Source organism: Bufo bufo, chromosome 7, assembly GCF_905171765.1.
Source record: "Bufo bufo chromosome 7, aBufBuf1.1, whole genome shotgun sequence".
Lineage (NCBI taxonomy): Eukaryota > Metazoa > Chordata > Amphibia > Anura > Bufonidae > Bufo > Bufo bufo.
In genome coordinates, this window is record NC_053395.1 from 204,846,494 (window position 1) to 204,861,360 (window position 14,867).

At 44.7% G+C, this 14,867-nt stretch overlaps 1 protein-coding gene across 4 annotated transcripts in view; it reads right to left on the reverse strand.

Annotated features, from left to right (window-relative positions):
- Positions 1-14,867, reverse strand: part of FMNL2 (formin like 2) — a 228,958-nt gene that overhangs the window by 111,573 nt on the left and 102,518 nt on the right. For all 4 annotated transcript variants that reach the window (XM_040441345.1, XM_040441348.1, XM_040441346.1 and 1 more), the window contains exon 2: positions 65-148. In XM_040441345.1, coding sequence (XP_040297279.1) covers positions 65-148 — 84 coding nt within the window. The remainder of the gene's footprint in view (positions 1-64; positions 149-14,867) is intronic.

The window sequence follows — 14,867 nt, forward strand, 5'->3', positions numbered from 1 at the left end:
ACAACAAAAAAAAAAAGATGAAAGAATTAGAGCCGTAAGATGGTTTCGTCATCTCAGCCTTTACCTGATCGCAGATGAGTTCCCACTTTTTCTCGTTGTCGTACTGACGCAGTAATCTGGCTTTATCAGGCGGAAGGTTCATAGCATTCTGTAAGAAAAAAAAACAAGAGTCGTTAAGAAGCGAAGCTGAACTCTGGAAGCTGCCGTGTTATGTCTGCCAGTATCAACAAACAGGATTGTCAGACCAGTTCACTGCAACCAGAGGGAAACTGGAAGAGCCATAACATGAACTGGTTTCATACATTGCCTTTTATACTGCAGGGAAATCTGTTATAGAAGTCCACTGCAAAAACCAATGGTCTCTGAGTTTATGGACATACATGACAGCTCTCATATAGGACTATAGATTACCAATTTCCATCCCTCATCTGTTTGCATACATTAGGAACTCTGTGTTATATGTATAGGATTCATGCTCTGATTGTATATTCACCCATCATAATTATAAGGGTCAGACTCCCTAGTGGTGGAAGTATCCTTAGCCTTACTGGCAGAGACAAAAATAAAGACCCCCCCTTACATATTTTGTTTAAGAAAATGTGACAGACAGAATGAATTCTTCAGCTTCTTTGTGTACTTTATGAACAAGTCTAGGCTTTGCAGCTTTGAAGCAACTTTCCATTTAAAGACATTTTCACTTTCTGGGTGCAAATGTACAGAAAACAAAGTCTTTCAAATAAAATAAAAAAATACTATTATAGCTGCCTGAAGTTTCCACTAGGGGGAGCTTACTGCATACTGATTTACGATTGAGCTCAATGTATAAACAGTCTGCAGTAAGCTCCTCCTAGTATTGGCTCCTGGCGGCCATCATTTTATTATTTAAAGGGGTTATCCAGTCAAAATTTATTTTGAAAACCCGCCCAGAATGCTATAAAATAATAAAAAACAGGTAATACCTTACTGATCCCTTTCAGCTCCTATTCCAACACTTCCCAGATCTCCGTCAGTATTGACATGTGACCACTGCAGACAATCATTGAGGTCACACTTGGACCAGCAATTGGTTGCCACAGTCAAATGTCCACGTTAACTTGTCGTTGCTGGACCAGAAAGTACTTTCACTGGAGAACCTGGTTAGCGTCAGAAGTGGGGTTTTACTAAGCGGTCTTAAATTTTTTGGGCTGTACGACCCTTTAAATAATGAAACTACAGCTGCCAATAGCCACCAATAGAGGGAACTTAGGAGCTTCTTGCATACCATTTATATACTGTACTCAATAATAAAACAGTATGCAGTAAGTTCCCCCTAGTGATGACTGCAGACAGCTGAAATGCTGTTATTAAAGGGCATCTGTCAGCAGTTTTGTACCTATGACACTGGCTGTCCTGTTCCATGTGCACTTGGCAGCTGAAGGCATCTGTGTTGGTCCCATGTTCATATGTGTCCACATTACTGAGAAAAAGGAAGTTTTAATATATGCAAATGAGCCTCTAGGAGCAACGGGGGCGTTGCCATTACTCCTAGAGGCTCTGCTCTCTCTGAAACTACCAAGCCCTCTCCACTTTGATTGACAGGGCCAGGTGTGATGACATTTACACTGCCTGACCCTGTCAATCAGTGGAGAGGGGGCGCGGCAGTTGGAGAGAGACTTGACCCTCTAGGTGTAATGGCAACGCCCCTGTTGCTCCTAGAGGCTCATTTGCATATATAAAAACAGAATTTTTCTCAGCAGACCGGGCACATATGAACATGGGACCAACACAGATGCCTTCAGCTGCCAAGTGCACATGTAACAGGTCAGCCAGTGTCATAGGTACAAAACTGCTGACAGATGCCCTTTAAAGCGAACCTTTCACCTGCATTTCACTTAATAAACTATCAAAAGTACCTTATAGATCATCCTCATTGTGTTAGCACACGATCTTGTCCCGCTTTTCTGGCATGTATATGCATGAAAAAAATCGCCTTATAAAGTACTCTTCTCCAGCTCCACAAGTCATGTTAGAAGTCAAGGGGGTAGCCCTTCCCTCACTCCAGGCTGTAACTCCCCTGCCCTAACCCCGCCTCTATGCAGTCTAACTGACACCCGGCTCAGTCGCCGGGACCGCGCTTGTACAGGCGGCGCATGCGCCGTCGGACTCAAGCGCGATCCTGTAACTGAATCGCGCATGCGCCGTCCCCGATGCCGTCCCCGCGCGCGCGTGAGGAAGAGGACAGGCAGGCATCGGGGACGGCGCATGCGCGATTTAGTTACAGGATCGCGCTTGAGTCCGACGGCGCATGCGCCGCCTGTACAAGCGCGGTCCCGGCGACTGAGCCGGGTGTCAATTAGACTGCATAGAGGCGGGGTTAGGGCAGGGGAGTTACAGCCTGGAGTGAGGGAAGGGCTACCCCCTTGACTTCTAACATGACTTGTGGAGCTGGAGAAGAGTACTTTATAAGGCGATTTTTTTCATGCATATACATGCCAGAAAAGCGGGACAAGATCGTGTGCTAACACAATGAGGATGATCTATAAGGTACTTGTGATAGTTTATTAAGTGAAATGCAGGTGAAAGGTTCGCTTTAAGGGATTTGGAGCCGTGTATTATCAAAATGGAGATAAACACATGTTCTATTCACATAGCTGCAGGACAGATTTTCTGAAAAAGAAGGTTTTCTATTCACTGGAAGCAAGCCAAGACCTTTAAAAGATAAGAAACTAAAAAAGCAACGCATATTACAAAGTTGCAGAATGTTTATTCACAAAAACCTTGGACAGATCCGTTGGGTCCAGGGTGAGGTAGTGTTTGGAGCCACACAGTTTACATACAGGATACAGTTCCATTACAACAGAGTGAAATAACTTGGACGTGTGTCACTGAAGTGCGCTTTCTTTCGTGCGTTCTGAGACCTGCCCCGACTCGCCGTTTCCTCCCATGTAAAAGTTACATTTGTTCCCGTGAAATATTTAGTCAGTTTTGTGTTCACTGGTTAAAAAAAAGGGAAAGTTTTGCAAAAGTTCACTTCTCGTAATCTGCCAAATTCTATACTCGCCATATTAATCTCACTGCACAGACCAGGACAGAACTCCGAGCCCAAATAAAATGGCCCAGATAGGGTCAGTGACACATTCTGGAAAACCTAGGCTTACATTAAACAGAGACCAAAAAGGAAATGAGGTTTTGGGTCATTATTCATTCTATATTTCTAATGTTACCTTCTGTACTATACTGTTTTGCTGGCAATATGTAAAATGGAATAAATATCCCTAACCCTAGGGAAGCGCAAATAGCATGGACTGAGACCATTTATAATATCCTGTATACACAGATGTAGCAGAGCTCAATTTGTCATTTAGCTCATTGTTAATATAATGGAGTCGATGTAACTGCAGTCATATGAGAAACCACAGATATCACCTACCGGTAATCATTTTAAAGGGGTTTCCAGAAACCCAATTTATTGCTCATATCTTGTCTGCAGAAGATACTTACAGTCTCAAAATTGCATGGATCTGCCAGTCTGGAACATGGTCACTTGATACTCCTCTTTGGAAAATCCTTCATCCGCCGACATCACGTCCTGTGCAGGTTTCTGGTCGTGTCTATGGACGTCACCTTTGCAGCCCAGGACGGGGGTGGTTCTGTAGACTGCGCAGATGAGACGGAGGCAAGAGTTTGGGCAAGCCCCATCCAAAAGCACCTCCTCCATCCTGGGCTGCAGAAATTATGTCCATGTCCATAGACCAGACTGGAAACCTGGTGAAGGACATGACGTTAGTGGATGTAGGATCTTCTGAAGAGGAGCTGGAGGTATACGGGAAACCTTCTTCTGCAGGTGAGATATGAATAATTAAGGTGGGTTGCTGGGCCCCGGAAAACCCTTTTAAAATTATAGCACTCACTCAACATATTAAAAGGGGTTGTCTCACCTTGAACATTGGTGGCATATCACCAGGATCCCACCTCTGGGATCCGCACCTATCTGACATTGGTAGCATATTCTGGAACAAAGCTCACCAAGAGAACAAGAATGCCCCACACATGCGCGGCCGCCCTCAATTCATTTGTACGGAAGTGCTGACAATAGATGAGCGCTGGCTCAGCTATTTTTGTCAGTTTCATAGAAGTAAATGAAGCGGTGGCCGCGCATGTGCAGTGCTCTCTCCATTCATTTTTATGGGACTTCCTAAAATAATCTGGAACCTGCACCTATCTGTGCCACCAATATTCGAGGTGAGAGAACCCCTTTAAAGTAACTGTATGTAATTAAATATTTAGCACAGCCACTGAGTTATTCAATAAAATGTATCTGTACAGCGCCACCTGCTGTTTGTGTTTTCTTATTTCTTTGTCCGGCTGACTGAGAAGGCCGCACATGCTCAGTTTCATCCTTCAACTGCCTCCTGAGCTGTGATAGGGAGAGAGCTGCAGCAGAAAAGACACGCCCCCTGAGCTGCAGCAGAAAAGACACTCCCCTGAGCTGCAGCAGAAAAGACACTCCCCTGAGCTGCAGCAGAAAAGACACACCCCTGAGCTGCAGCAGAAAAGACACTCCCCTGAGCTGCAGCAGAAAAGACACTCCCCTGAGCTGCAGCAGAAAAGACACTCCCCCTGAGCTGCAGCAGAAAAGACACTCCCCTGAGCTGTCAGCTTGATATAAATCTAGCAGAGCAATGAATGTAAAGATCTCTGGATCCATGTGAGGTACAGGGCTGGTTCTAGCTTTGTTAGAAAGAGATTGTCATGTACTATATGGTGTCTGATCTTCATTTTTTACATTAGTCATGGGATAACCCCTTTAGGATGTAGGGATTAATGTGAATTTGTTAGACTTTTCTCTGCATAGCAATTTCCAAATCCACAGTTATAATAGTCATTTCCCATATATTGTAATGTGAATCATAGATGCAGCTCATGTAACTGCTAAGGGGGTCCATGGTGGCTCCTTCTTACTACTATCATAGGAGCGTCGACTTCTCACAAAACGCAACTTTCATGTTTCGTTCTGTGAGGTCGTGTGTCCCTATGATAGCACTGAAATGCCAGAAAACAGGGAAGGAAGTATCGTCATGAGGACAGAAGCAGAGAGCATGCTTCTCATGGGAGGCCTACAGAAGTCCATCATCTCAGACACCAGAGCCCAGGAGCGACTGCTACCTCTGCACCCCAAATAGCCATGCCCCATTTCATGAGATATGACCCACATCCTTAGGAACAAGACAAGGTTACAAGTAACAGGGCCTGCATGTAGCGGCAAGCGACAACCTCGGCTGATCTCAGGGTTTCTCAGTGGAAACATCTGGCCCTGCACATGCATGAGTAAACCCAACCATTGCCCAGGGACGCTGCCAGCTGAAAACACTATCCGACCAGCTGAGTAACATTTCATCTCTTGTCGCCGCCGCTGCTATCAGGGGATTGGCTGTAATGATAATTTGGCGCTATTTTTAACTGAACTCAACAATGCTTTGCTTCATTTAGTGCGATCACAGATTTGTAAGTAGATGTGCTGCTGCACGCACCTGTCCATGACTGGTGACCTGTGGGAAGGAATCGTAGGAAATCCTTTGCATTTAGCATCTACTTTTATTAGAGATTTTGAGGGCAGCATGTATAGTGCGCTGCGTACAGTTTGTAGACATATGTCTGTCTTTTAATCCAGATTTTGGAAAAGATGGCGGACAACCAGCGTGGTCACCATCACACCTGCCACGAGGGTTGTCACTCACCTTATACAGTGACATGAACGCAAGGAATCATGAATCACTTCCTATCCAGACAGATTTACATCCCGGATTTTGGGAGAGCTGAGTGACAACCAATAGGGACACTATCACTGTTCCCACGAGGGTTGTCCACCGGAGGATTCATCTGTACCCCAGAGGGCCAGTCCGAGCCTGGATGCCTACCTTGAGTCCTCTGGGGTTATAGAGTGACATGGAAGCAGGGAATAATAAACCACTTCCATGGATTCCAGATCCTGGGAACGCCGCTAGGTGACAACCAATACTTACACTATCACAGCTCCCACAAGGGAGGTCACCGTACTTACCTTGAGTCCTGTGGGGATATACAGCAACACAGAAGAAGGAAAATACTGCATCATTTCATATGTATCTAGACACGCCTGCCATTCAGGATTGTGGGAAAGCTTGGTCCATGACCCCTGTGAAAACTGTGAAGGTGGTCATATAGATTGTGACCTAGCTTTCCCAGAACCTTGAATAGCAAATCTATCCAGGTATTCAGGAATTGATTATTTCCTGCTCCCATATCACTGTATAACCTTACAGGCCGTGGCATAGCTAGAAATGACTGGGCCTCACAGCAAATTTTTGAATGGGGCTCCATCCCTTCCTTCCATGCCGCCCCCATTTCTGTGGCTAGTAAAGATCGCTCTCTCAGACCAGGCCCGGCAGCTGCTCCATCCGTTTCCTACAATGTCTATACTGTCACTGTATATCATTTCATTGTGTAATACTGTTGAGGAAGCCCTGACAAAATCTTTTAGTCCTCCTTCTCCTGGATGGGCCCCTTCTGGGTCAGGGCCCCAAAGCAGCCGCTCCCCCTGCTTCCCCTATAGCTACGCCCCTGCTTACAGGTGAGCATGGTGACAACCGCTGTGGGAGCTGTAATGCTGGTCATGTGGGCTGTCACCCAGCTTTCCAGTACCTTGAATGGCAAATCTGTATATTCAGTAACTCATTATTTCCTGCTTCCATGTCACTATATGACCTTACAGGTAAGGGCGGGTTCGCACTAGCATTATGGCATTCTGTTACATAGTTAATACGGTTGAAAAAAGACATAAGTCCATCAAGTTGAACCAAGGGGACAGGACTGGACTTTGTTTCCCTCCTGCATAAAGGGAAACCAGACGGATCCGTTATGCTTGCCCATAGACTTCTATTAGGACGGAGCAAAACGGAATGCCTCTTAAAGGCTTCCGTTTTGCATTCCGTCTGGCCATTCCGTTATATTCCGTTATGAACGGAACCTATATAGCCGAAATGGCATAACGGTAATGCAAACCCACCCTAAACATGGTGACAACCATTGTGGGAACTGGAAAGGTGGCCATATTGGTTGTCACCTAGTTTACCCACCATCCTAAATGGCAAATCTGTCTAGATAGGACGCATGGTTATTGATCAATTTAATTATGTATTGGGTATTTATTTATTTATTTAATTATCTGTGTATTTTTTCTGTATGTGTTTATTTATATATTTATTTATGTGTTTATTTATTGATTGATTTATCCTGCTTCGGTATCACAGTATAACCCCAGGAGATATATGGAAAATAGGGTGACAACCCCAGTGGGAGCTGTAATGCCGGTCATATGGGTTGTCACCCAGCTTTCCCAGAATCAAAGAAGTGGCGGCTATCATTTGGTTTCTTAAGAAAGCTGGCTGACTGTAATGTCTGGCATTACCACCGTAACTACTGTGAAGCTACGTTTTCTGATGTATACATTGGATGTTTCTATGGAGCGGACATATACCTGATTGGATTGTAGGTGTCAGTATACAAGGGCATCCCAGAAGTTGTTTTCATATAGCTGTATTATGGCCGCAGTCCATAATATGTCTGCAGAATTTAGATCACTATGGGGTTCCATAGGGTGAAACTTTCTATGTAGCCCTGTAAATCTGCGGCCACTAGAGAGTGTGTAGCCCAGCCCCTCCCGGTCACTCATCCCCGGTGATTTACAGTTTGAAATTGATCGAGCAGCGTGAAGCTGACTCTGGGCATGCTCCTTACGCGCTTACATCTGCCACAAAGAAGGTCAGTTCCAGACTGGTATTAATGCTCTATTCATGGAACTAATCCTATCTTTTAATCAGGCTACAAAAGCAAGCTGCTCGCCATGGCCATACGACACGCTACAAACCCACAGCACACAATATGCCAGAGGGACGCTTCAATCAGCAGCGAAGATCTGACTTGACGTGTGACTTCTGCAAGACGCCACACGACAATAGGACAATAGCGTAAGGTCATAATATTACTAAGAGCACAATATCCCGCCAGTTAGGACGGGGTCACACATATGATATCATGTGACAGATCCTATTAAAGGGAACGTATTGTCAGAAAATTATCTATTGTTTCAATCAAGGTTTTTTTTTTTACACTAAATGTATATTTTAAGAATATTTGGTGATTTTTTTTTAAATGTCAAAAAAAATATCAGAAATTTTACAGTTTTTCCACTGGCCCTCGAGCCTCATAATAAGCTCACACTTACAGTTCTGTAAAAATCAGTATTCAGCAATTATTCTGCACTTTCCTTCCGACCGCAAATCCAAGCTCTTTCCACCACCTGCCGCCTCCAACTCAAAAACATCTCCCGCATCCGTGCGTTCCTTAACTTTGAATCTGTGAAAATGCTTGTACATGCCCTCATTATCTCTCGCCTAGACTACTGCAACATTCTCCTCTGTGGCCTTCCATCTAGCACTCCCGCTGTCACGGGGTTCCGAAGGTGCACTCGGTCCCCCATCGCCCGCAGACCTGTTGCTTAGCTTTGGGAATGAGGATCTGTGTTTGACCTCATTCCAAGGGCGGCTTTACTAGCTGGGTGGCTCCCTGCTCCTAAGTCTGCCTTGAGCGCCGAGCTGATCACTCGGTGCTCGACTGGTTGGTCTGTCGGTCATGTGACGCTGGCCACGTCACATGACCCTCACTCCCCACTATAAATACAGGCAGCCTGCTGGCTACAGGTTGCCTGTTAATTTTCTAGGTTAATCTGTTGGACTGCTGAATACTTACCTGATCCTGTTCCTTGACCATCCTTTTGCCTGATCCTCCTGTACTGCGCATCCGTCCTGGTATTGTGACCTCGGCTCCCACCTGACTACTCTCTTAGGACTCCTCTTGTACTTCTCTGCTCTCCTGGTATTTGACCCCGGCTTCTCCTGACCATTCTTTGCTTAATCCTTTGTACTTTGTAGCTTTCCTGGTATTGACCCGGTCCGTTCACGTCCTGTTGTTTGTCTGTCTGTCATCCCTGCACTTATTCCAAGTTAGGGATTGCCGTCCAGTTGTCCCCTGTCATTAGGACTCGCGAGGCAAGTAGGCAGGGCCAGGGGTAAGGGTGGAGCGCAGTGGTCACTTCCCTCCCCCCTGTGTGTGTGTGTACGCGACCCTTACACCCGCACCCCTCCAATCTATCCTCAACTCTGCTGCCCGACTAATCTACATCTCACCCTGTTACTCCTCTGCCAATCCCTTCACTGGCTCCCCATTGCCCAGCGAATTCACTTCAAAGTACTAACAAATACACACAAGGCCGTCCATAACCTGTCCCCTCCCTACATCTCTGAGCTACTTTCCAGATACATCCCCACACGCACTCTTCGATCCTCACAAGACCTCCTTCTCTCCTCTTATCGCCTCTTCCCACAATCGACTCCAAGATTTCTCCCGTGCATCCCCCATACTCTGGAACTCGCTACCCCAACATATCAGACTCTCACCTACATTGGAATCCTTCAAAAGAAACCTGAAAACCCACCTCTTCAGACAAGCCTACAACCAGTGACCCTGCTGCCTCCATACCGCCATGACCAGCTTCACCCTCTCCTACTGTGTCCTTCTCCCATACCATGTAGATTGTAAGCCCTCACGGGCAGGGCCCTCTCTCCTTCTGTACCAGTTTGTAACTTGTCTTGTTTATGCTTAGTGCAATTGTCTGTATTATGTATGTGCACCGCTCATCATATGTACAGCGCTATGGAATGAATGGCGCTTTAATAATAAATAATAATAATAATTATCTCATTATTCCCACATAGAGGATTTCAATGACAGGTAACACAGGATCCTCCATTCACAATAGGTAAAGGTCACAGCTCACTTCCTCCCCTTCCCTGAACAATGACTTCTGCACAGCTCACAAAGCATGCCCACAACACTCTCCTATAGAAGTCAACGAGTCATCTCGAGACTACAGGTTCCTATGGTCTATGTGACCTCTGTTAAGCATATCTGTGAACAGCAGAAGCTCAAGGAAGATGGCCACCCCCATAATCATGTACTGAAAATAGAATAAAAATGTAAAATCAGAAAATTAAAATATAAATAATTATTTTTTAAACAGTATCGGGTTTTAATAAAAAAAAAAATACATTTTATGTTATACATCCTCTTTAAAGGGGTTTTCTAAAACTTTAAGGGTCCATTCACACGTCCATTTTTCTGGGTCCGCATCCGCTCTGCAATTTTGCGGAACGGGTGCGAACCCATTCATTTCAATGGGGCCGCAAAGGATGCGGACAGCACACCGTAGTTCCGTTTCGCAGCCCCGCAAAAAAGATAGAGCATGTCCTATTCTTGTCCTCAAAAGTAGGTATTTCTATCATACCACAAAATGCGGAACGCTCGCGGCCGGAATCCATTTTTTGCGCACCGCAAAACACTTATGGACGTGTGAATGGACCCCAATACTGATGAACTATCTTCAGGATAGGTCATCAGTATCTGATCAGTGGGAGGCATCGGCGCTCCTATCCAGAGGAAAGGTCATCAGTATTAAAGTCTCAGAAAACCCCTTAAATTTCTGTGGGACTTTTTCTTCTGGTCAACAGGTGATAGATTAAAACAAAGGAAACTGAACATCTCAGGAGGCGCCTCTGCCTCCATGTTGGTCTTGTGTCTTAGCCACCCACCTCTCCAAGGCTGTTTTAAAATAGACAGATCCTGCTTTCCCTGATTTAATTTGAGGACTATTAGAACAAGGAGAGGAGTTATTGTGGAGTAAGGTCCCATCTAAAACAGGTTAACTTACCACGGTGGATGGGCGCAAATGGTTTTTGATCAAGCTATATCTGATAAGTATCTCTTTTTCATTTACATAGTGAATACAGCATTAATAAAGTGTATACTCTATATAGTGATGGACAAACATCTGCCGGGATGGTTCGCGAACGCGATCAAATGTTCGCGAACCGCAAGTTCGCGGCGGGTCCCATTCATTTTAATGGCAGGCGAACCTGAAAAACCTTCAGCTCATATTTGCAGCCAAGTAATAATTACTAGAAGTGCACAAATAGTCCCACAACATGGACAGTGACATACCAGATGTATTATTCGAATTTGCGATATCCATTTATTATTTTTTTCAATGCGAAATATTGGCGATATAATTTTCGCGTACGCGCATGCGCAAATGCACTATACAGTACCCAAATGCACTATAAAGTATATTGATATATAACACCCCGCTTTAATCAGTTTTTTGGGGGGACGACTGGTATATCAAACCAGTAGAAATTATTTGTTCCAATAACGCTTGTCCCTCTATATACCTGCAGTATCGCAGCAGAACCGCACACAACTGCCGCACAATACAAATGCACTATAATATACTGTCTAACATAGAAAGTATATTATAACATTGTACAAGGAAGGCAATCCATTAGAATGTACATGAAGATAAAATGTAACCTTTAATAATGTTACTATGAGGGTCCATTCACATGTCCATAAGTGTTTTGCGGATCCGCATAACATGGACACTGGCAATGTGCATTCCGCAATTTGTGTTCCGCACATCGCCGGCACTATAATAGAAAATGCCTAATCTTGTCTGCAATTGCGGACAAGAATAGGACATGTTCTATTTTTTGGCGAAAACGAAAGCACAGATGCGGAAGTGCGGATCCGCAAATGCGGATGCGGACAGCACATTCCGGCCCCATTGAACATGAATGGGTCTGCACCCGTTCCGCAATTTGGACCCATTTTGCGGACGTGTGAATGGAAAAGATATCCTTCAAAATGAAAATAAATTTAATTATTAAAGGGGTTCTGCACTTTGTTTTAACTGATGATCTATCCGATAGATCATCAGCATCTGATCGGCGGGGGTCCGACACCCAGGACCCCCGCCGATCAGCTGTTTGAAAAGGCAGCGGCGCTCCAGCAGCGGCGCGGCCTTCTCACTGTTTACCGCTGGCCCAGTGACATCACGACTAGTATCAACTAGTGTGGGCGGGGCTAAGCTCCATTCAAGTGAACAGAGCTTAGCCCCGCCCATGCCAGTTGATACTAGTCGTGACATCACTGGGCCAGCGGTAAACAGCGAGAAGGCCGCGGCGTTGCTGAAACGCCGCTGCCTTCTCAAACAGCTGATCGGCGGGGGTCCTGGGTGTCGGACCCCCGCCGATCAGATGCTGATGATCTATCTAGAGGGTAGATCATCAGTTAAAACAAAGTGCAGAACCCCTTTAAGCAAAAAGCATAGATGTGGTCGGCAATAACAAGTGCTCGGCGGCACCAAATCAGAAACCATATGTCCTACCACAATCCGGGGGGTTCCAGTGCACATCCATGAATCCCGGAGGGAAAGCAAAAAAACATCTATCCCTGGTCTAGATGATGATGTGGTATTGAAGGACAGGGTGGGCAAAGAACTGTCCCTGATATTGCCCTACAGGGGGTGCTATTCTGGCCCTGATAGCCTAACCACAGACCACCCGCCCTGATAAGAGCGACCCCGTCCGGAACCTTACCCTATATAAAAATGGCCCTAGTAAGCCCCTAGCCCCTAGCCCCTGACTTCCAGGTGATCACTATATAGATCTATGTGTTTTTGACTCATTATAAAAGTATATTATAAGTATATCGCACCCCTCTGTGTATCGCACCTATCGATAGTACACCTATACCAGTGCTTAAAAGGACTTTTGTGGCCCTATTAGCTAGCGTTTAGTGTCCCTAACAGCCTGTCCCTGCTCCACACAGCAACCTCTCCCTACACTGGCAAAACACTGAATGTAAAATGGCGGCCAGATCAGGTTTATTTATAAGGTAGGGGGTATTTCCATGTGCGGAAATGTCTCAATTGGCTGTCCTGTACCACCTGATGGATGCGTCATGGGTCAAAGTTCTTCATAATGTAAAAGAATATGGCGGGCGCAAATTTCTCCATATGTTCGCATGTTTGGCGAATCGCGAACACGCAAAAGTTGCCGCGAAACGACCGCCGGGCAAACCGCAAGGCCATCTCTAACTCTATATATTCAATGTTTGCAGAGCGCTGTTGCCTCGTGTGTTTGCTTTTGCATCTCATGATGAGGACAGATTTCCACCTTAATGCAAATGATGAGGTTTCCTATGAACTGCAAACAGAGATTTGTGAGCAAGCTGCTACTAAAAGTTGTTTTGTTTTTTGTTTTTAACCCAAAATGCAGAATGTTTCATTCTACAATATATCATTTTTATATGCTGAAGCTGAAATATCCATTTAAAGGCGTCAACAACTTTTGGGCACATCGGCTTTTCACACTCCATGCACCAAAAGTATTAACCCGCAACCCACAAGTTTTTTAGATTTTACTCCCTGCCTTCCCTGAGCCATATCCTTTTTATTTTTCTATTCTCGTAGAGGTATTGGGGCTTCTTTTTGCAGGACAAGTTGTACTTTCTAATGGCACTATTTATTATTGCATAAGATGTAGTGGGAAGCTGGGGGGGGGGGGGAACCTTCATATGGGGTCAAATTGGAAAAAAAATGCAACATGTTAACTTAATTTTTTTGGTCAATACGATTACAGCAATCCCCCTTTTTTCATAGTTTTTCTTGGGTTTGAAAACTTTAAAAGGAATGTGTCATTAGAAAATGACCTATTTATGTGAAACATTTTTTTAAAAAAATTTTGGTGATGTTATTTTAAATTTTCCATGTCACTATCTATTTAAAAAAAAAAAACTAAATCCTGCAGTTTTCCCACTGGCCACTAAGCCTAATAACAGGTGCCATATCTTGGTCTGTATAGATGTCTGTCATTCTAATGCTGCTTCTAATGATATGCAGATAACTGCAGTAAAGATATCACCTCTATATATAGATAACACAAGATCCGCCATTCACAATAGGTGATATCACAGCTTATCAGTCCAATCCTGACCTCTGCCCAGGTCACAGAGCATGCCTAGAAAACTTTCCTGTAGAAGTCAATTAGGTTCTCTCCTGTCCGTTGTGTCTATGGCACATGTGGTTGCAGTTAAGCAATTTTCTTAATGCTTTCTAAATGCTGTTAAGAACAGCTCAGGAAAGATGGCCGCCCCCATAATCATGTCCAGGAAACAGAATAAATAAATCTGCAATCAAAAAAATAACAAAAGATTATGTGTCACTATCTATTTGTAACTCGCAGAAAAACATTTTGTGACACATTCCCTTTAAGAAAAATAAGAGCTTTATGTCTACATAAAGCTGTATAAGGGCTCCTTTTTTGCAGGACAATCTGTTTCTATTGATACGATTTTGGGGCGTGTATGATTTTTTTAAATCCCTTTTTATTAGATTTTTTGGAACTTTAACATGTGATCACTTCTCCCATACACTGCAATGATTTACCACTGAAACCTATGGGAGATTCAGTCCATACCAATCAACCCCTGCCGAAGGCCGGGCTTAATAGGGGCTTTGCTACTGCAGTCCTTGGAGCCCTCAGAAGGCCTGAGGCTGCCATAGCGACCGAACGGATCTCTCGATCTCAGAGCGGGGGAGCTGTTCAATTCCCGAGAACGCAGCACTTCCAGTAATAGACGCCTAACATACTGTGGTGGCAAATGACCACGCAATCTGAAGAGTTGAATGTCTATGATCGGTGTTATCGCCAATCACCCATTCTTCCTCTGGATGTCAGCTGTGTAAAACACCTGGCACCCGAGTGGGCACCATAGTTAAAGTCATGACTTCCGCCGTACATGTTGTGAAGGTGTTACGAGGTGCAGGTCCCGGAGGAGAGGTCAATATAAAAAAATCTCGGAAAACCTTTTTAAGGTGTTTTGGTCAGTGTTTGTTCAGTGGTTTCCATCAGTGATCATGAGCCAAAATCAGGAGTGGAGCCTACACAGAGATA